We start from the raw sequence: 22,886 nt of genomic DNA on the forward strand, positions 1-22,886 counted from the left end.
ACAGCACCTGCTCTGGAGATTTGCAGGGCAGAAGAGTCTAAAACACGCAGCCCCACGCGGCGTGCTTCTGGGAGAAACCCTTGAGAGGGCGCACATCTATCTCCTTGCCTTCCAGTGGCTTCCAGATTCTGCAAAAACAAAACAAACAAACAAACAAAAAAAACCTGCATGGGGTCCTCTTCACCTTCCAGGCCCTGGGCTGTGTAGAGGTTGGAAACTGAGATCTTGGCTTGGAAATAATAATTAATGATAATAAGAAAGGCAAGAAGGTTACCTACAGGACTTGCAGCATCCAATGTAGCCGGGACAGCTGCACTGTCTTCCTGATGGCTTTTGCACCCAGGTGGTTCAATTAGGAGCAGTTCGCGGCGAGCAAGCTAGCGGGGGAGTGGAGGCTTGGCTGAAATGGAGCGTAAGTGGTGTCTTTTCTATTTCTGGACTTGAGACACTGAATTATGTAAAGATACAGTGTAGAGTCTAAGTAACTGGCCTTCTGGGAGACTCGTGGGTTCTCTTTCTTTGGTCCTGCAGGCCAGCAAGGAAAGACAGAATCCTAACCAGGACACACCTTGCTTCTTTTAAAAGGCTGTTGGCTTGTTTTGTTTTTTGAGACAGGACTCCTTTGTGTAACAGCCTTGACTGTTCTGAAACTCTTTTTGTACGTCAGCCTGGCCTCGAACTCACAGAGATCCACCTGCCTCTGCCTCCTGAGTGCTGAGATCAAAGGTGTGCACCCTCACATTCTCGGCTGTTTGCTTTTAAATAAAGGTAAACACTGCTTATTGGTCTTTTTGGGACTTTACATCCATACGAAGGTCTTCAAATGTTCCCACACAGGGATGTATCCCTCTGTTGAGGGTGAGTAGCTCACAGTGACAAAGGGACAACGAAGGAGCTTATCTTGGTCTAATTCTGTGTAGCAGGCAGGTAACAGAAACAGACGTGTTGGTTTTTGTGGTGCGGTGGTGTGTGGTTTTAGAAGCACTGAGAGCCTGTGGTCCCACACAGGTGGTGGTTTCAGTTTTAATCTGAGGGCAGGAGGGTCTTGCCTGTGTGGGAAGCAGACGCATGAATATATTTGGCTGGCCCGAGCCTTGAGAGGGCTGGCGGCGGGGGTGGGGGGGGGGTGGGGGGGGCTGGCATGCGGATCCCGAAAAAGAAATTTTGAGGCTATAAATGGGTGAACTACCACAACGTAATTAGTCCCCCATGGGTTGAAAATGATGGAGAGGTGTTATGCTATGGGCAAATGAGAGGTGTGTGTGTGTGTGTGTGTGTGTGAGAGAGAGAGAGAAAGAGAGAGAGAGAGAGAGAGAGATTTACCTGTCAAGTGCAGAACTTTTGAATGAACAGCCTTTGTGTGTTGATAAAACCAGAACAGTTGGCCTTGAGGCAATGGTGAGACTGATGGACTTATTCAACAGGCTTAACATGCCATCTAGAAGCATCCAAGAATGGCTCCCAGTACGGGAGGGCGTAGTGTAGCGAATACACTTAGCATGCACGAGGCCCTGGGTCCTATCCTTTGAACCAACAAAACAAACACATGCACATACTCATGAAACACCAACCCAAATCCCCAAAGAGGCCCTGGGTTCTGCCGATAGAAGGAAGGGTTTCTGCACCAACAGCAAGTTAGCCACAACAAATGGCAGACTGGGAGCCACACGCAAAGTATTTATTCAGAGAGGCCTCGGTTGTTCAAGCTACAGACTACAGAAATGGGAGCAGAAGAATTCTCTCCACCCCCAGGAAGCTCCGTCTGAGTCAGCTAGGGAATCCAGCAACCACTGAGGTTCTTCGGACATCGTCACCGGTGGGCTGCCGAGGAAGGCAGAGTTTTCTTTGTGAAAAGAGGAAGTCGTTTTTGGTTTTCCCATTAGCTGAAAAGAAACACACCAGAGTCAGAAGCGGCAGAAACAGAACCTCAGGAAAGATACCACAGGAGGAGTGTGGGAAAGGAAGCCTTGTTATGAGAAAGAATTTGGTCTTTGGAGTAAGACAGTGCAAAAGTTCGAACCCCTGTTTTGTGGTTTGATGGATTTTGGACAAATGACTTCCAGAGCTCTGGGACGTGAAGTCCTGTCAGTAACTGGGGATGTGTGGTGATCTGGTGGGCACAGGAGGGAATGAGGGCGGCCAGGGTTAGGGCTGGACATCTGCAGAGCAGCCACTCGGAGGGTCCTTACGTTCTTGAACTACATCCCACCCCTTTACTCCTCCATGTTTATTTAAAACAACTTTATATATTCACTCATATGCGTGCAGGAATCTGAAGGATTTAGTTTTGTTAAGAACATCTTTCACATTCCACAGAAAGCAACTGGACAAAAAGACAGTTGGGGGAGAGAGATGACGGTTTTTCCATTTGAAAGGAGGGGCTGGAGGGTTTGCAGGTGGTTCTGTGGTTGTTCATCCCAGCAAAGGGGTGCTGTGCTCTTTGAAAGAGGGACAGGAAGCCTGGGCTCTAGTCCCAGAGTTGCTTCAACCTCTGTGTGTGACCGTGGACAACCCCCACCCTCCACATGGGCCTTCCCATTCTCTCTTGAGTTGTGAGAGGTTGGACAGTGTGAGCCCTAAGTAGTCTTTTGTACTTTATTTTTATTTATTAGTATTTGTGCATGCATATATGTGTGTGAATGCACACATGTAAATGCTCACACACATATACACATGTGCCACAGTGCATAATAGAAATCAGAGGGTGATTTTGTGAAGTCAGTCTTTCACAAAAGGAACAGTGAGCAACTCCACTGTCATTCATAACACCTTGCTTGTCTTCCCTGTAGACTCCAAATTAAACATAGTTTTCTCAGCAGCCCTGCCGGTATGTCACTCAGCTAGGAGAAAGTCGACAGGAAGCCTCTTCAAAATGTTTGAGAGACACTGGCTGCTCTTCTGAGGACCTAGATTCAACTCCAGCACCCACGTGGTAGCGTACAACTAACTCCTGCCCCTTCTTCCTATCTCCACGTGTATGACACAGGTGATTCACAGACTTACATGTAGGCAGAACACCTACCCATAAAATAAAAATAAATAAAAATCTCAACTAAAAAAAAAAAAAAAGAGGTTTAAGAGTCGTTTAAGAAAAAGGCTGTTTGTTTCTCCCTGTTCCGGTCTTGAGTGCACTGTGATAGCAGGGGTCATCATGAGCAGGTTTATGCAGTCCTGAGAGTTAAACCCTAGTTAAACTGTGAATCCTAGGCAAGTGTTCTCTCTACCGATTCAGCCCCACCCCACCCCATGCCCCATTTGCATCCTCCCTGCAGATAAGGAGGAACCAAAGCACATCACATGTCCATACTTGCTCTCCTCTCTGTCCAGCAGGGCGTGGTAGGATGCCACATCCTTCTGTAGCTGGCTCTTGCACGCCAGCAGGTGTGCCCGCTCCTGCTGCTGCTGTTCTGTCTCTGAGCGGATCTCTGCCAGCTCTGCCTCCAGCCTGCCCACTACCGCACCCAGGTTCTGCAGTTCCATGTCATGCCAGTGCTGGGCGTCATGCAAGCTGTTTTCCAGGCCTCGTTTCTACAAAAGAGTGAAGGTTATCGGCTTGGGCGGTCCAGGTAGGAAATGTGTGACCGACCTGTTCTGCCCATTTTTCTGATGTTGTCAACCCCGTAGAACGATAGAGATCAGTCTCGGTGGCCCTGGGGGAGAGCCAGAAGGCCCCAGTCTGCTTCACGGACCTTTTGCAATGGGCAGGAGGGAATGGCCAGGGGGGAGCTGCGTCTGTCTGTTACCTTTCAGTGTTTTTCTGTGCTGTTTAATAATACATCTTTGTTAGGTCCCATCCTGTTGCTCCTTGGTGAGTTTCAACCGCCTTACCGGGAGCTAGAGACCCTCCAGCAGGGATTCAGGGTCTGTGTGGCTGATGGCTACCTCCCTTAGGTTGCTAGCTTTCGGATCATGACTCCTGCATTGGTACCTCTGGCGCAGATGTCTACGTTGGCTATGGGTGCTTCGGCTGGGAAGCTGGGAGAAGATGCACCCCAGACTTCCCTTTCGGTCATCCCGGCCATGGATGGATTGAGTCCTGGCTTTTACACCTCCTGTGAAGCTTTCACACCCACGCTGCCTTTTCTCCCCCAACACTGTGGCCAGGGATTGGATGTTTATCACCCAAGGTCAGCTCAGCGGCTTCTTTGTGCAACACCCTGCTTTTAGTTTCTGCCTTCCTACATTCTCCACACAGCTCCTACAGTGCCTTAGCTAAAATACACATCTGGGTTTCTATCTCCTCTGCTTAGTTATCACCCCAGTGGCTCCCAGGGGGCCCTAGAATGATTGCCATGGCTGGCTCTGACTTTCCATCTCATCTCCTACTCTATATTAGTGTCAACATTTCTGGTCTTTTGAAGTTTATGGGTTCTTTGTTTCTTTTTCCTCTTCCTCCTCTTCCCCTTCTTTTTTGAGACAGGGTCTCACTGTATAGCTCTGGCCACTTACTCTGTAGACCAGACTGGCTTCAAACTCACAGAGCTCCCTCTGCCTGCCAAGCTGCTGGGATGAAAGGTTCGTGCCACTATATAAAGCTGCATATCGTTTCTTATACCTGCACTGTCCCTCTCTGCCTCTCCAGTATTCCAACTCTATTCCTTCCTAGTCACCCCCGAGCTCAGGTTCAGGGGTCACTTTCTCTAGGAAGCCTTCCTCGATGCCCCTCAGTTGGGTTAGGAGCTCCCCTGTTTCTGTGGCTCTCCAAGCATGTGCATGTCCTTAAACTTACCACAGGGATGTGCCTTTCTTACAAAATGGTGGGACTTAGCAGAGAACTGGTCTCTGTACCCTCAGTGCCAGGAAAGGGCCTGTGCGGGCCTGGTGTTTGGTACATATGTGTCGCCTGGATGAAGGCACCTGCTCTGTGGTTATGTTTATTGCCCTGCTGCTCTCTCTTCCCGTCAGACTAAGGACCTGTCTCTTCTCATCTTTCTATGTCCTGTGCCCTGAAAGTTAGCACAGGCTAGTCAGAAACTAAGCATCAGTGTGCCCATATTTAATAGCTCCAGTTAGAGTGACCTTATATTTTAGTACCTGGCTTTGAAGAGACTTTTTTTTCTTAATTTTTTTCTTATTTGTTTTATGTGTATGTGTATACTAAGTGTATGTCTGTCACACGTGTGCAGAAGCCCACAGAAGTCAGAAGAGGCATCGGAACCCCTAGAACTGAAGTCACAGACGTTGTGAGCTGCTGTGTGGGTGCTAGAAACAGAATCTGGGTCCTCTGTAAGAGCAGTAAGTACACTTAACTGCTAATTCATCTCTTCAGCCAAAATTGTATTATTATTTTTATATTTATTTATTTATTTATTTTGTTTTTTCGAGACAGGGTTTCTCCGTACAGCTCTGGCCGTCCTGGAACTCACTTTGTAGACCAGGCTGGCCTCAAACTCAGAAATCTGCCTGCCTCTGCCTCCTGAGAGCTGGGATTAAAGGTGTGCGCCACCATGCCCAGCATATTATTTTTAATTTTGTGAATTCATGTGTGTCTGAATGAGGGTGTGAACACATGAGTGTGGGTGCCTATGGAGGTCAGATGAGCCCATGGAGCCAGAGGCATAGGTGGGTGTGAGTCACCTGACATGGGTTTTAGGAACTGAATGTGGGCCTTCTGCAAGGCTAGCACATGCTCTTAAATGCTGAGCCATCTCTGCAGCCTCAGTACCTACCCTACCATTTTTTTGTTTTTTAAAGATAGAGTCTCACACTATAAGCTTTGGCTGTCTTGGAACACACTATGTAGACCAGGCTGGTCTTGAACTCAGCCTCTGCCTCCCGAGTGCTGGGATTAAGGGCATGTGATATACTGGCTATGTAACACATAAAAACAAAATTTTTTTTCTAAGTTGGATTCAATCAAATCTTGATGAATTAAATTCCTGTACCCCATCCTCCAGGGCATGTTTTTAAAAATAGACTTCTAACTGCTATAGCAGAAATAGATTCTTGTTGGTGGTGCTGTTAGGCAAAGTTATCATATTAGCTAAATCTTGTAAGTGTTCATGAGTGTGGGGTCTGTATGCCAGTATGTGTGTGTGTGTGTACGCATGTACGCGCGCATGTGTGTACATCAGAGGACAACCTCAGACATTATTCCTTAGTGTTTATTTCTTTTTGAGGCAGGGTCTTTCTCTGGCTTATCCTTCTCAGTGCTGGGCACACCACCATGCCCAGCTTTCCTGCCCCCCCCCCCAATATGCAGGTTCAGGAATTCAGGACAAGCTCTCCCCTGCCTCAGCTCTCTCCCCAGCCCGTGGGTGTTCTTAACTCCACGGGACAAGTGAACTCTGAATTAGATAGCCGGTCTAGTGCCTTTTAGGAAGCAGTGTGAGATACTATGAACTAAGCATAGAGCAGCCTCTGGCCTTAGTTGTTGTTTAGCTTGTGAGATCTGAGAGCCCTTTACAGCAGTGGGAATGCAGAAATGGCCTAGACTTGGAGAATCATTTGTTCTCATAGCCTTGGGTTCTCTTTCTCTCTCTCTCTCTCTCTCTCTCATTTTATGTAGGAAATAGATTTTTGTTTTGAACAGACTTCTAAACCTATGTCCTCTTTGTGAGTTGTTGTTGACACTGGATCTGTAATGGCTGTGGTTTAGAGAAACACATCACTGGAACATGCTTGGGCTGTCCGTCTATAGTTTTTGTCCCATGTTTTAGGGAAGTTCCCTATGTGGCCTGGGGGGTCTTCTTGATGATTTGGGGTATTGTCAAGGGGTACACTAACAGAAATCCCAAATCCCACTCTTGTTTTGGGGGGTATTCGAGACAGAGTTTCTATGTTGTAGCCCTGGCTGTCCTGAAACTCACTCTGTAGATCAGGCTGGCCTCGAACTCAGAAATCCACCTGCCTCTGCCTCCCAAGTGCTGGGATTAAAGGCGTGAGCCACCACGCTCGGCTCAGAGATCCCACTCTCCTTTAATCCCAGCACTCGGGAGGCAGAGACAGGCAGATTTCTGAGTTCGAGGCCAGCCTGGTCTACAAAGTGAGTTCCAGGACAGCCAGGGCTATACAGAGAAACCCTGTCTTGAAAAACCAAAAAAAAAAAAAAAAAAGTCCATATTCAGCATCTTCACCTAACTTCCTGACATTCATTCTTTACTCTCCCCCACCTACCCCAAGACACTGTATCACTATGTATCCCTGGCTGTCCTGGAATTCACCATGTAGACCAGTCTGGCCTCAAACTCACGGAGATCCCATTGCCTCTGCTGCCACCTGATTTAAAGTCATGCACCACTAAACTGGGCCAAGCTCCTGATGCTCTAGAAGGAGATGCTTAGTTCTTCAGAGATATTGAAGCCTGAGCAACTGTGACCAGGCTCCTGTTGCAGCTTCTAGGGACATGGACACCACCGCTACCACTCTGAGAGGCTCTCTGAGGACTGAAAGAGACTTTCTTGAGTTGTCAAATCCTCCAGAAAGCAAGATAATAATTACTTTTGGTAAATTCTGGGCTCGAGTCCTACTAAATACAGAGTTCAGCCAGCCTAATGGTGCCCAGCTTCCAACACAAACAGTATCCTGGTAGCAAAGAGAGCTGAAAGGCTGGCCAGCAAAGCTGTCTGGCTTACAAGAGTGATGGGCACCATGTACCCGTGCGTGCACAGGTTGTTCTAACTCAGGATAGCTGGATAAACTATCTCCTCCCCATCCTCCACTATTCTCAGTCTGTGTTCCTCATCTTGGCTGTAAGACATAATAGTGGGAACTTTGATCCACCGGAACCCGCAGGGGACAGAGCTAGCCCATCTTGGGCAGCATGTGAGTTCCTTTTTCCATTTGTCCCAACAGAAGCATGGGGCTGAAGTGAGGTGACAGGGTGGCTGTTGCTGCCAAGTAGGGGTTCTTGGGTTGGTGGTTATAGTTTTGCATAATACATTATAATAGGTGCCATTTGTTGACTGCTTGCCTGTGTTGGGCAGTGTAAAAAGCTTGACATACATTATCTAATTAGTCACCCCAGTGACTCTCTGAGGTCAGGTCTATTCTGATCTTAGGACAGATCACATTTCCAAAGGCAGCTGCAACAATTGTCACCATCCTGCATGGGCCTTCTCAAGGTGACCTTGCCAAGCATCCAGGCTCATTAGATCTCTTGTGATTGCTTTGACCAGTAGAATAAGAGATACATGATACTCAGAACTAGGAGGTCAGAGATCTGATCAATTTATGCTCACTGTATAAGGGAAACAAAGTACCTTATCAGAAGTCCTGCTGTAGCTATGAGACCACCATAATGCAAGGATCTCCAAGCTAGCTAGCTATATGGAGAGGTCTCAGAGAGCAGGACACAGAATCATGATTGAGGAATCTCACACGTGAGCTGAAGAAGCCACTGTGGGTGTCCCAAGCCCAGCAGACACCTCGAGGGATAGGGAAGAGCTGTCCCTGCTGACCTCTTCCTAAATCACAGGACGATAGAGCACATGATTCACTGATGTCATAAGCCACAAAGACAGCAGGTACATAGAACAACTAAAATAGATCCTTACTAGACAAAGGTGAAAATAGAAACTTAGAGGGTCATATGACCAGTGAGGACAGGAGCCCGGGGTTCAAGATCACAAGTCGAAGCACTCGTCCCAAATTCACAGGACTTCCCTGTCTAGGAGAAGAGTAAAGACAGAGGTAGACTTCCTGGTGGGTGGAGACGTTCTAGACCCTACCCCAACTCTGCCCTTCTCTATACCCACCAAAAAAATAAACATACGGACTCCTATAGTGGAGCTGGTCTCCCCCTTGTCACTCCCTCACATGCTGAGCCTTGTGATTCTTCAGGTGACATCAATTCCTCTATAGAAGTCACTGAATTCCCTAGGAGTATTATTCCCTGGTGTGTCTTATGTCCCCAAAGCACTGGGTATAGCTCCTGGAACATGGTGAGTTCTTATATATAGATATAAGATATATCAATATAGATACATTGATATAGATGTAAAAACATACTAACATACACATATGGTCCAACAATGCTCTTTGGTTAGAATGATGGGGGAGATGCCATGCTACCGTAACAGAGCTTCAGTCCAATCCAGACCAGAAGGTGGAGCTTAATTTAGTCCTCTTAGGAGCTGTGTGAGGTTGAGTCCAGGATGCCTGTGAAGACCTAAATTTATAGACGTAAGTCTTTTACAGAAATAGCTATCACATGTGCATATGCCCTGTACATTCCTCCTGCATATTTCCTTACATCTCATGACATTTCTATAGATGACTCGCATGTGATACAGTGTGCAGCCCGCTATAGAGGTGATTAGGTTGCTGTTTAGGGAACACTGGTAAGAAATATAGGCTGCACACATGCAGAACAGGTGCAGTGTTGTTCCTGAAGGTTGATTGAATCCACAGATGGAGAAACCATGGATACAGGGGCTGGCTGTAATTATTTTAATTACTAATAATTAGTAGTTGCAAGGCACCTGCTTGCAAACCACAGTGGGCCTGAGCTTACTAGGCGTCTGGGGCCGGGCTTCAGAGGCAGAGCTTGAGACAAGGATCTTGGAGCTTATAAACAGTCCCAGGATTACTCTCAGGAAAAGGAGGATTGACTGAGAAAAAGACGAAGGGGCAGGGAAGACACTAAGCAGGGAGGTAGCCTCCTTGAAAACTGGCCACCGTCCAATACCGTGGAAAGCACTGTACAGCTGTTCCCACTTTGAAGCTAGTAGACTGGGCTTTCAAAACCATCAGCCTGCCGCTGTCTGGGTCAAGGGCATGGCCTGCTTCTTGGATCAGCAGTCTTCTGTTTGGCTGATAGCAAAGTCTCTGAAGAAGCAGGGCATCTGAGAAGGAACAGCTGCGAGTGTTAGCAGCCAACATTCCGAGCAGAGGCAGGTAAGGGTTATTTCCACAGGGCCCTGCCGTGCCCAGGGCAGTTGTTAAGTACGAGTCAGTATCGGATCAGAGGTTAGAAGATACTTCAGGCGCCCAAACCGCATCCTGTGAGAAGGAAGCCCTTTGCAGGCTATGAACTATGAGACATCAAACTGACAGTTGAGAGCTAAACATAAAAACCTACCAGGGCCTTTCTTGGCACACTCACCAGAGCCCGTAAAGATTCCGTCTCAGCCTGGAGACTCTGGACTTGGCGTGAAGTGTCGTGTAACTCTACACTGAGGGCAGCAGCCAGCTTTTCTTCTTGGGTCTGGGATACGTGGACCACCTCTGTCTGTTGCTGTGGAGAGTCAGGTCTCGGGGTGAGCTGGGATGAGTTGTAAATCTGAACCCACCTTCTTCCTTAGTTCCTTCTAAACGGACTCTCTGCCAGACTAAAAAAATACCTCCCCGCGCCCTTTTTATAAACCTGCTAACCAATTTGTATACAAAAATCTGTTTTGAATCTTGGATGCCTAAAAATAGAATAACATTCAAAAAGATTTATTAAAGACTCAGCGAAGGTTGTAGCTCATGGTGAAGTACTTGCTTAGCTTGCACATGACTCTGGGTTCAAACCCGCTCCCCTCCCCCACCCCTCCCCCTCCCCCACCCCTCCCCCTCCCCTCCCCCTCCCCTCCCTCTTTCTCATTGAAAACAGTACGATGTTGCCTCTCCTCCCTGTGTTCTAATCACAGTTTTCCTGTTTCCAGTTTCTTATGCTTCCTTTCATAAATATTTCATGCTCCGACTGATGGCACGGATACCATCTGAGATCTATAAAAGAATTCCGCTGTTATGTGAACATGTCAGAACTATGCTTGCACGAGCTAAGGTGGCTACGACATCACTAGGTGATACAATCTTACAGGCCCAACGTTGCACATTTAATCTATCATTGATCTGAACATCCTTATGCGGCCCACAACTATATTTATAGGTAAATATGCACTACTGCCTTCTCTTGTTTGCTACAGTACCTACTGTGTGTTAGTAATTGGTCTCTGCCAGCATGTCGAGGTGAGTATAGTCCTTGAGCAGCTACAGAGCATTGCCTTGTTTGGAGGTAATGTCATTTATTTAGATGTTCCCTGCTGGTGGACATTTCGATTGTTTCCAGATTTCCCCTATTTCCTACAGCAGTGTTAAGAGGAGCCCTAGATGCCTTGCATTCCATCCAAGAAGGTATCCCTGAGGTGAGGATAAATTCTTGAGATAAACTATACTTACGTGAAGACAGAGTCTTGTTATGTGCCGTCCCATGAACTCCCAATCCCCCTGCCTCAACCCCCAAGTGCCGAGGGGACATGTGTACAAATTATCCTTCAGCGAACCTGTAACCCTGGGAGGCAGTGCCAGGTCCTCACACCTTCTTCAGACAAGGGGCTTTCTTGTGTTTATTCATTTTACTTTTATGTGTAAATGTTTTGCCTGCTTGGTGCCCATGAAGGTCAGAAAATTGCATTGAATCCTTGAAAATGGAGTTACAGAAGTCTGGAAACTATCGTGTGGGTGTTGGAAAATGTACCCAGGTCCTCTCTAAGAGCAACAAGTGCTCTTAACTGCTGAGCCAGCTCTCCAGCCCCAGGTTTTCTATCTGGATCTTTATATCTGATAGTCATATTTTCCCTTTAAATTTTTTTTTTTTTACATTATGCTATTTACTTGTATGTGGTGGGGGGCATGTTTGTGTGGATGCACACATGCCACAGCTTATGCAGGTGCATATGTACAATGAATGACTCACGTGGTGGTCAGAGGATAGCACAGGAGCCAGTTCTCCTCCCACCACGTGGGACTGAACTCAGGTCATTAGGCTTGGTGGTGAGTGCCTTCACTGCTGGGCCATCTCTCTGGCCTCAACCCCCTTTTCATTGTACAAACCAGTGCAGTTGCATCTGTGAACACAGGGGGAGCTCTGGGCACTACTGGTGGGGGTGGGGTGGGAGTGGGGGCACAGGTCCCCTGTTGGTGGATGATAAAATGAGGTCACTCTCTTTTTTTCAGTACATTCTGATGTGCTGTCTCTGAGCCAATGCTGCAGGCAGAGAGGTCAAGGAAACCTTTATGGCCCCAGGCCCTGAGGAGGTGAGACTCAGTTATTCATTTAGGGTATATGATAAGATTCAACTATATTGACCCCCAGGTCTTGAAATCTTGGCTCCATTTCTGGATTGGGAGAGCATGCTAACATTTTGAAATATGGTGAAGATTTTCACACTCAAAATTTATAAATTTATGGGGCTTGAGAGATGACTTAGTGGTTAAGAGCATTTGTGGCTCTTGCAGAGGGCCCAGGCTTGGTTTCCAGTACTCACACAGGGGCTAATGACCATCTGTCACTCCAAGGAGATTTGATGCCCTCTTCTGACATCCAAGGGCATCAGGTATGCAAGTGGTGCACACATATATGCAGGTAAAGCACCCACACACATAAAATAAAAATATAAAAAAATCTTTAAAAAATATAGCTGGGTGTGGTGACATATATCTCTACTCTCATCCCAAGCACTTGTGATTCAGCGGCAGGCTTTGAATTTGAGGCCAGCCTGCTCTACGCAGTGAGTTCTAGCTTAGTCAGGAGTACATAGTGAGACCCTGTCTCAAAAGACTCAACACACACACACATGCATGCACCTTGGCTAATCAGTGAGAGATTCTATATCAAAGATAAGGTAGAGAGCAACTGAGGAAGCTACCAACATTGACCTCCGACCTCCCCATATGCACTCACACCTACACACACACACACACACACATATACACATACATGCATGAGTGTGTACATAAGCACACACCTGTTATAATCATAATTAATTACTTAGGGGATGAACTATTGGGGGGAAATAAAGGAAGAATGAGGACAATTTTTTTCTAAAGCTGATCATTTTTCGGATCACCATTGGCTGTCTCACAAGCAGCATTGCCTATGACTTAAAGGCTGCAGGGTGAGGACTGAAATGGGCTCCAAGGGGGAAGGAGGGCATAGCAAGCCACCAGTGACATGCTCTGATGTCAGAAATGGTCAGTGCTCTGAAAGCTTGTGCGCCCAGGCTTCGGGATCTCAGTGTGTATGTGTGTCTGTCTCTCCCCAAGCACTTGCTGTGGGGTTGAGAGTCATGCAAGCTCTCTGCTTTGACCTCGAGGTGAGCGACAGCCTTGCAAGAGCACAGGTGTGCTTTCCAGACGGCACAAGAACATGACCGTGACGGCGTTGTGTTCTTTGTCATGGAGCAAAGCAATTCACTGCTTCTGGGGTCACAAGGGCTCCTGATCTGGGGTGGGGGGCACACTGCTTTAGAACAGCAGTTTTCAGCCTGTGAGTCACGACCCCTTTGGGGGTTGAAGGGCTTTTTCATAGGGGTCACCTAAGACCATTGGAAAACACAGATATTTAAACTACGATTTATAACAGTGGCAAAATTACAGTTATAAAGCAGCAATGGAAATACATTTTTGGTTGGGGGGGTCACCATGGCATGAGGAATAGTGTTAAAGGGTCATAGCATTAGGAAGGTTGGGAACCACTGCCCTAGAAAGTTCCTGACAGCAGCCCCACATATCTGCACAGACGTTCCATCCTTACAGCCTTTAAGATGTTTCTTGCTCATTCTTTTGTTTGTTTGTTTGTTTGTTTGTGTTTTGTTTTGTTTTGTTTTCGAGACAGGGTTTCTCTGTATAGCCCTGGCTGTCCTGGAACTCACTTTGTAGACCAGACTGGCCTCGAACTCAGAAATCCGCCTGCCTCTGCCTCCCGAGTGCTGGGATTAAAGGCGTGTGCCACCACCACCACGGCACTTGCTCATTCTTAAGATAGTGAATTGCAGTCTCCTATCTATGTGATCTTTCTGTCCCTCTGAGCCTAGCAGTTGAGTGTTAATCCTGACTGGGGTGTGGTGGCACCAATCTGTAATCCCAGCACGTGGGGATGGAAGCAGGAGGAACAGGAAGGAGTTCAAGGGTACCCTCGGCACCGTAGACTGTCCAAGGCCAGCCTGGGCTGCAGGGGACTCTGCCTCAAAACAAGAACAGGAAAGAACCAATAAAGAGTGCTGAGCCTGCCCGCAGACTACAGCTCTGCTGCTTTCTACACGGATGGGCTTAGGTAAGTTTCCTGTCTACTCTGTGCCTCAGTTTATTCAGTAATGGATGAAAATCAGAACTCCTATCTGGATGCCCTGAGAGCTTATCTGGCAAATGCTTGGCTGTCCCTGTCACATGGTAATACTCAGGCAGTGCTCTGCTTCAGGATGTTCCTGGCAAGTCTCATCCTGCCATTTGGGATGGGGGCCTTTCTGTCTACTCCTGCATCCCGCCCAGCAACCTCCTCTCTAGACCATAGGAATTGGGTGTGCAGTGACAACTTCTTATTCCTGCTGGGTAGCTTAATGGCTCTTCACACCTAGAGCATCCCCAACATCCTTCATTGAAGAAGGTCAACAACATGGGCCCAGGACATGCCGGGGACTCAAGGAAGAAGAGGGCCTCCTGTGAACCGGACTAGACCAGATCTTGTCTTTATTAGGAAGATTAACTACTATGCTAGTAAGCCTTATAAACCACTTTGGTGTCTTTGGTGCCACATGCTATTTGGCAGCGGAGAGCTTTTAGCAGGCAGGCTATGCTATGCATCCCTGACTTAACCCTCCTCCCTGCTGCCCAATGCAAGATTTATTTGGGAGAAGTCTGGATACCGTTCAGCCTGCCTCACTGACATAGGGCTTCCTCGGGGGTGCATTTAAAAGTAGCGTGACTCTCAGTGAAGCTTCACTGTGAGTGGAATGCCGGCCTGGTTAGGCAGGATCTCATGGCTCCTTGAGTGGACACAAGAGCCACCTGGCTTCTCAAGCTGTTCTCTGGGATGGAACAGAGCCACCAATTCCCAGACTGTGTGGTATCTGCCAAAAGAAACAGCTAATGGCCTCAAGGACTTGCTGCCCCAGCTCACATCTGGGATGGAATTGAACATACTGTATGCTAAAAGCAAGAGACGAAACTCACCCATGGGCTAAAAATAGATTTTTCTTAATTATTGGATAAGTCTAAATTATAGTGTTTTTGTCTTTGCTTATTAAGATCATCCTCCTCTTAAGGGACTTGTTTGCTTGTCTCCTAGGAGACGGCTATGTGTGGAGTATGAGTGACAGTACCTTAATCCCCCAGGGATGATTTGGGTTGTTTCATCTTTGACAATCTCTAAGTAGTATCTTTATACCGTTTATGGGGGCAGCCAATCAAAAAGTATCTACGAGATGCTCTGAGGTCAGGCAAATCAGGAAGCCAGGGAAAAGCATCCTTCTGAGATGGAGACTCTGTGTTTGAAGTACCAACCAAAGCTTCACAGCTGGCTTGAGCTCCGCCCATAGCCTCTAAGTGCAGGGGTGGGTGGGGATCCTTTAATGGACAGTGAGAAAGGATCCAGCCATTCAACTGCTGGTGACTGACACTTGAGGGTTTGAGAATGGGTAAGATGCCCTAAGGGTGGCCTTTTAAGGTCTATTTTCTTCAGTAAAGAATCAAAGGCCAACATGAAGCTACTCTGATTATCTTCCCTGACCCAGCAGAGTCACAAATGTAGCATATTATGGGAACCCTGGGCTGGAACACACACACACACACACACACACACACACACACACACACCTTGCATCATAGAAATACTCTCTCCTTATATCACACACACACACACACACACACACACACACCTTATGTCTCAGAAACATGACTGATCTATCCTGAACTTCTTTTAAAGCAAGGTCTGTCTCTACAGCCCAGTCTGGCCTTGAACTTGCAGTGAACCTTCTGTCCCAACCTCCTGAGTGAAGTGCTGACAGGTAGGCACCACCATGCCTGGTTGACAGAACTGATTCATATGCTATAAAAAGAGCCACTGCAAAACTAAAAAGTCAAGGACATACATGAAGATGACAAAAGGCATGATCTGGCGCTAAACATGAAAGCAAATCTTCATGAGATCCAGCATATGGAAAGGAGGTCTGCATTCTCAAACTACATGCAATGTACATAAGAGATACACTGAAGAATTCTTACCTAAAACACTGGGCGCACAGCGTCAGTGAGGATGTGGGGACAGGGGTCCTCTCAGATGTATTTTTGTCAGGAATGTAAATTCTCGTTCCACTCTACAGTCTCACAGCTTTGAGAGACTGTCACCTGGAAACCCTCATCATTTGTTTCAAGCTACCCACCTCTTCATTTTTAATAGTGTGTCCAGCCCATCATCCTGACTGTTAGAGGCCTGATGGCTGCAGCTCAGAGAAAGCTCTTGACCACAGATGCCTCAAACTGCCCCGAGGCAGGTGCAGATTTCTTGTCTGAGTACAGCACAGTAGGATCTGGCTGTTGAGGAGTTGAAGCTCTAAGACAGTCTCTCTCTCTCTCTCTCTCTCTCTCTCTCTCTCTCTCTCTCTCTCTCTCTCTCTCTCTCTCAGCTACTAGCTTGGAGTAGTGGGAATGGACTAAGACTTCAGGAGGTGGCATGGGCTTTGGGCAGAGGGACCACCACAGGGAGAAAGAGAGGATGGCATAAAAGAGAGGATGGCATAACAGAGCTTGCTGGCCAGAAGATGACTGTACCCCTAGCCTAGGGTAAGGAAGCAAAGGCTGGGACTGTGGACATAGAAGAGAGGGCCTCTCATCCCCCAGGGGAGGTGGCTGAAGGCCAACGCATAAGAGGCAGATGATGGTCTCTGCTTTGGTGGTAGTGATGTAGAGGAGGGGGTTACCAGCCTCCCCTGCCTTTGCCCTCTGAGATCAGCTCATGACCAGGCTGTGTTATAGAACAAGAATAAACAGCTTTTGAAGGTGTCCTTCTGCCTCCAAGTTGGGAAAAGTTCATCAAGAGATAATAGCATCTGCATAGAACTGATTTAATGAGACCAAAGGCCTCACACGCATGTTGTTTTGTTGGTTTATGAGCACACTGGATCTTTTGCTAACTACTTAATTTAGGTGTGAGTGTTTTTCCCCGATGTCTGTGTACCATGTGCATGCTTGGTACCCTTGGAGGCCAGAAGAGGGTATTTGGCTTGTTGCAACTTGAGTTATAGTTGTGAGCAGCCACACCAGTGCTGGGAACTGAACTGCCTACAAGGGCAGCCATTGCTTTCAACCACTGAGCAGTCTCTCCAGCCCCACCAAAACATAATACCTTTGGAAGTATCTTTTGGGCTGCCCAGTGTAGTGACATTTTAGAGAATTCTTGAATTTTGTTTTCTTAAAAAAAAAAACCCGCCGGGCGGTGGTGGCGCACGCCTTTAATCCCAGCACTTGGGAGGCAGAGGCAGGCGGATTTCTGAGTTCGAGGCCAGCCTGGTCTACAAAGTGAGTTCCAGGACAGCCAGGGCTATACAGAGAAACCCTGTCTCGAAAAACCAAAAAAAAAAAAAAAAAACCAAAACAACCAGAACCCAAAACCTAGAAATATAAGAATGTGTTTTTGGCTGGGCAGTGGTGGCACACACCTTTGATCCCAGCACTTGGGAGGCAGAGGCAGGTGGATTTCTGAGTTCGAGGCCAGCCTGGTCTATAGAGTGAGTTCCAGGACAGTCAGGGCTACACAAAGAAACTCTGTCTCAAAGAAAAAAAAATGTGTTTTTGTTTTAATCTCAGGTGTAGGGATGCGAGGATGCTTCGGATGGTCTTCGGCAGCCAGCAGCTGGCCATAATTTGCCTCATGGTCTAGTATAGACATTTTGCCAGCTGCAGTTTCTGCAGTTGTGTGATGTTTGGAATTCTGGGAACTTTTCAGAGGGTGTAAAAATGCTAGTGCCCCAAGCTTGGAGTTGGTGGTTGGACATTCAGGGAGCTTGGATGTCGTTTGTTAGTAGTCTTGCTCACAGAAGAAACAAAAGGAAAGAAATTAGATTTAGGGATTTCTCCCTTCCTCTCTCTCTTTCTCTCTCTCCCCCTCCTACCTTCCCTTTCTCTCTCTACCCTTCTTTCTCTCCTATCTAGTGATAGGGGATGAAACCAGCGAGGATAAAGGGTGGGAAAAAGAAAACCCCACAAATTAGCAAAACAGTGATGTTCTCTGATATGGCTCCAGAACACCATTTTCTGTTGGTCAAAGGCCACCATAGAGATGTTTACATTCTATCACATAAATTCCGACGGAGTTAGGGAGACCCAAGACTCTCCCTCCTTCCTCTCTTCCCTCCTCCCCACCACCTCTCCCATTCTTTCCATGAAATACATCTGTAAAATGGGCATTCCTGTTGTCTGAATGTGAAAACGTTTTACGAACGTGTGTGTTTGAACGCTTGGTCCCCAGTTATGGGTCCTTTAGGAGGAGGTGCGGGAGGGTCCCTGCTCCCAGGTGAGTTCTCTGCTTCCTGATCTGTTTAGGAGCTCGGTGGCAATAACAGGGACTTTGGGGACTGACCGAGGTGGTCTTTGTAAGGCCAGTTGACCGGCAGGTTGGAGAATGTATTCCATTGTGTAATAGTGACATAATGAAACATATTTTATACTTTTGGTCTTTATCTCTGGCTCCCAGCCAGAGCTCTTAAAACCCTGGAAACTTCCTAGCTGACGAGAGCTGAAGTAGTGTTCTCAGCTATGGTTAGTTTTTGCTTCTGGATCCTTAAATAGCTCCATGGTGAAAAAAAAAAAAGTGTGTTTTTCTCTCATTGATAACAAACCTCTTTCAACAACACCCAAACACCCAAGTTTATGTTCAAGAGATGTCTTTGGCAAGACCTTAAGGAGTGTGGGGGGTTGGTGCCTGTCCCTCTCCAGTGATTAGAAGCTAGAGTTTTCAGTCCTGTTCCTGACTCAGGGAGGGGAGAGGCAGTGATTCAATGCTAATGATGATTTAATCAGTTGTGTCTAGAATGAAGGACGCTTGAACCACAGAGGGCCAAGCAACATCCAGAGAAGTTCCAGGCTGGTAGGCAGTGGAGGGATGGGGTAGGTGGGGCTCCTGGAGACGACACACTTCTGTAGCTCTATTACACATCTGACCACAGACATCTCTCCCACTGGACTGTTTTAAATTGTGTTTGTTATTGAGAACCAACAAGAAGAAGAGCGTGGGTTCTATGAGCTGTCCTAGCAGTTAACGGAATCTGAGGAGCAGATTATGGAAAGCCCCAAGTGCTGATGGTTAGGTCAGAAGTAGGATGGTCAGCCTTGGTTGTCATCTGAGGTCAAGGGCAACCTTGTGAGACTGAGTTCTTAACCTATAGGATCTGGTGATGACCTCAGGTATACAATGCCAGACAGACTCGAACTGAATGCTAGGACACATGTTTACTATTTGAAAAATTTCTCAGTGTGGAAGAGATGTAGACACTTGGTGTGTGTGTATATATATATATGTGTGTGTGTGTGTGTGTGTGTATATGTATGTATATGTATATATATGTGTGTGTATGTACATGTGTGTGTATATATATATATATGTGTGTGTGTGTGTGTGTTGGTGTGGTGACATACACCACACACACACCATCCAAGAACTTGGGAGGCAAAGGCAGGAGGATTGTGAGTTAGATGCCAGCCTGAGATACATAGCAAGGACCTGGCCCAATGAATAAGACATAATTAGATGAGAATAAAATTTAAAAAGATGAAAATATTTCAGGTGATTGTTTTCAAACAAGTTCCTTTGGAAGGCCTCGGCATACCAGGGGAAAAAATAAAAACGGAGTCAATTGTGCTAGAAATCCCACCACAGAGGTGAAGCTCAGCTGCTCATCTTACTGTGAGAAATCAAGATTAGTCATATGGCTGCCAAATCTTCAAACAGGTGATGTAGACAATGATGTTAATGTTCTGTCCGAGCTGACCTAGGAGCACGTTGAAAGGTAACCTTGACCTAGCCAAATGGTTGTTTCTCGCTTGTTCTGTCTCTCTGTCCTCAGTTTGCAAGCCAAGTGACCTTAAAGTGACTGGTTCACTTTCTGTCTCTTGTGCGTGCTGTCCTTGTTTCTTAAAACCAGCCTCTGCTGCTCATTGCAATTCCAAACTGAAAATAGGGGTGTCTGTACTCAGGATGGTTGCATTGCTGCAAGGTCATGCCTGATGTGACCCACTTACGGGGAAAGGTGGATTTTGCTCCTGGTTTCAGAGGGCTTCTACAAACAAAGGAAGAGGCTGCGGTGATAGCTCGGTCCATAGTAAAAGCAATGCACAGAGAGTATGACGACTTTGATCCCCACATCCCACGTTAAAAACAAACAAAGCCAGGTGAGGTGGTGTACACTTGAAATCCCTGTGCTAGGGAGGCGGAGGCAGGGGGATTTCTAGAGTTTGCTGGACTGCCAGTGTAGTCTAATTGGTGTATTCCAAGCCAATGAGAAACTGTTTTGAAAAAACAAGGTAGGTGGCATTTCTCAGATAGCTGATTGAGTCCTTTGGCATCCCCCCCAAACCACCTTACACACACACATATATCTACCTGAACATACACCTACCTGTATATACACACAAACTTGTATACAGACACACATACCTGAACATACACATACCTGTATATACACACACACTTGTATACAGACACACACACACACACACACACACCTACCTGTACATACACCTATCTGTATATACACACAAACTTGTACACACACACACATACACACACACACCAGAAAGAGCTGGCAATAGTTGCAACAGTTGCTCACCCACGTGTCTTTATCCCTCGGGCCTTCAATGTTTAGTGTTCCTGGCTCCCCACTGCTGCCTCTGCCTCTGTGCTTGAGGTTGCTCTGAAGTCCTGGAAAAGGTCACTTGGCTAGCAGGTAGCTGAAGTATTCATGTCCCTGCCCCTTGCCTCTTTCCTTCCGTACTCTGCATCCATCGTTTCTCAGCATCCCCCTAAGCTGCTCCAATCTCAGCTGCTCATAAGACAGCCTTTGTTGGGTCTCCCGCCCCTGACTCACCCACTAATCCCAAATAAATCACCAGCACTCCAATATTTATCTCAAGATCTGCTTCTGGGGGAGCATCAACTAAGACATAAATTAATCACGTTAATTAATTTTCAGCCTCCTTGGGCCGAAAGGTAATTAAATGCGTGTTTTCCTTCCCTTTCCAAAGGCCTTTGGAAGCAGTGCGGAGCCATTGAGTTTGGCTTTGCTGCCAAGTAGCAGACATGAGAAGCTCGGGGCAGGCAAATGTCAGCCCCCGAGGGCACAGCCACAGCCGACAAGCTATTTATTGCAGGAATTCTGGCTGTCAGTTCTGATCCCTGTTGACAATCAGAGGAATTCACTCGTTCTGCAAATATTTTCTGAGTTCTGCGTCGCTGCAAGAGGCCCAGGCAGCGCTGGCCAAATGAAAACAAATCCTGTCTGTCTTCCATGAGAAGTGGCCTTCAGATCGCTCTATTAAAAACACTAATGAATCTGTTCAGAATTAATGTTTGAGTTAGTGTTGAGCCTACGGCCATTCTCAGACGAGGGCTGAATGATAATGGCCAATTTTGTGGGTTTTTAAATTTTCACGCTAGGCAGGATTTATTCCTGATAATGATAATGACCCAGTCCACTCTTAAAGAGGCACCCGCTCAGTGTGGTGTGAGCCTCAGCAGTGCTTGGAGGGAAATCAGGTGGCAAACTGGGTTTAGTTAGCTTTGGCAATTGAGCTGGGAAAGACACAGCCAGCCAGGTGTGACTGTGCACACCTGTAATCTCTTTTTTTCTCATTATCTCATTTCACGGTAACTAACTTTATTTTCTTTCTTTCTTTATTTTTTTTCTCCCATACATTACATCCTGAATAGTTTCCCTTCCTTTACTCTTCCCACGCCTCCGCCAAAACTTTCCTCTTCCCCAGATCCACTCCTTCTGGTTTCCCTTCAAAACAAGAGCAGGCCTCCCAGGGATATCAACCAAACATGGCGTAATAGGTTACAATGAGTGTAAGCACAAACCCTTATACCAAGGCTGGATGAGGTGACCCGGTAAGAGGAAAAGGGTCCCAAGGGCAAGACTAAGTGTCAGAGGTACCCCCACTCCCACTGTTAGGACTCCCACGAGGACACTCGGCCACACAACTATCATGTATATAGAGAGGACCTCGCTCAGACCCACGGAAGCTCTGTAACTGCTGCTTCTGTCTCTCTGAGCCCATATGAGCCCTGCTTAGTTGATTCTGTGGGCTGAGTTCTCATGGCATGCCTGCAATCTTAGCATATGGGAAGCTGAAGCAAGAGGATGGGAAGATCAGGTGTAGCCTAGGCTACACAGGGAGAACCTATCTCAAGCAAATGGACAAGGTGGGTGTGGTGGTAAACACCTGTAATCCTAGCACTTAAGAGGTTGAAGCAGGAGCGTCAAAAGTTCTAGTCTGTAACTGGAGAGATGGCTTGGTGGCTATGAGTACTCACTGCTCTTGTAGAAGACCTGGGTTTGATTCCCAGCATCCATTCCGGTTTCAGGGAATCTGGCGCCCTCTTCTGATGTTCCCTGGCACTGCATGCATGTGGTGAATATACATACATTCAGGCGCACATACATATATACATTAAATAAATACTAAAGAGTTCGGGGTCATCATTGGCTACATAGAGAGTTTGAGCTTAGCTTGTGGCATAGGAGACCCTGCCTCAAAAACTTAAAGAAGGGAAGGAAGGAAGAAAGGGGGAGGAGGGAGAAGAGGAGGGAGAGGAGGAAGAAGATGTTGATACTATAGAAGGAAGGTTCTTGGATTAGGATCCAGAAGAGTTGAGCCTGGTGCTACCCATCAGCCGAGTGACCTCGGAGAGTCCCTTGCACGCTCTGGACCTCAGTTTTCTCAGCTCTTACATATAACTAAGTACTCGAGGGACTGGTATTAGATGCTCCCCAGGGTCATAAAATATTCATAAATCTCTTTTAAAAGAGCAAGCTCAGGCCCACGGTTTGATTTCACGTTGCTTTATGGAGTTATATCTCCAGCAGATAGGGTGGGGGTGGGGAATAGGGTTGGAGAAATAGGGGTGGGTAGGAGTGACTATTTGAGGGATACAGAATTGGGGAAGGTCCTTCTGGGATGGTCCCAAA

General features: G+C 47.0%; 1 protein-coding gene and 1 long non-coding RNA gene across 17 annotated transcripts in view; one reads left to right on the plus strand and one right to left on the minus strand.

Moving 5' to 3' along the window:
• Nucleotides 1–1,664: 1,664 nt before the first annotated feature.
• Bfsp2 (beaded filament structural protein 2) overlaps nucleotides 1,665–22,886 on the minus strand; it is a 57,790-nt gene continuing 36,568 nt past the window's right edge. The window contains exons 5-7 of the mRNA XM_021172981.2: nucleotides 10,046–10,177; nucleotides 3,308–3,528; nucleotides 1,665–1,883 (exon numbers count right to left, since the gene is read on the minus strand). Coding sequence (XP_021028640.1) covers nucleotides 1,880–1,883; nucleotides 3,308–3,528; nucleotides 10,046–10,177 — 357 coding nt within the window. The 3' untranslated portion in view covers nucleotides 1,665–1,879. The remainder of the gene's footprint in view (nucleotides 1,884–3,307; nucleotides 3,529–10,045; nucleotides 10,178–22,886) is intronic.
• On the plus strand, nucleotides 3,325–15,518 carry LOC110302175 (uncharacterized). 16 transcript variants are annotated; one of them, XR_015044488.1, is made up of 8 exons: nucleotides 3,325–3,566; nucleotides 3,892–4,127; nucleotides 5,127–5,235; nucleotides 7,123–10,199; nucleotides 10,590–10,816; nucleotides 11,017–11,072; nucleotides 11,327–11,464; nucleotides 11,884–15,518. It is a non-coding gene; the product is annotated as an uncharacterized LOC110302175 (long non-coding RNA). The 16 variants fall into 16 exon arrangements; XR_015044490.1 differs by lacking the exon at nucleotides 11,017–11,072 and having other exon boundaries at nucleotides 11,884–11,964; nucleotides 13,743–15,518; XR_015044481.1 differs by adding an exon at nucleotides 4,421–4,515 and having other exon boundaries at nucleotides 10,590–11,464.

Source organism: Mus caroli, unplaced genomic scaffold (genome assembly GCF_978045245.1).
Source record: "Mus caroli unplaced genomic scaffold, Mus_caroli_1 scaffold_11, whole genome shotgun sequence".
NCBI classification, from domain to species: domain Eukaryota; kingdom Metazoa; phylum Chordata; class Mammalia; order Rodentia; family Muridae; genus Mus; species Mus caroli.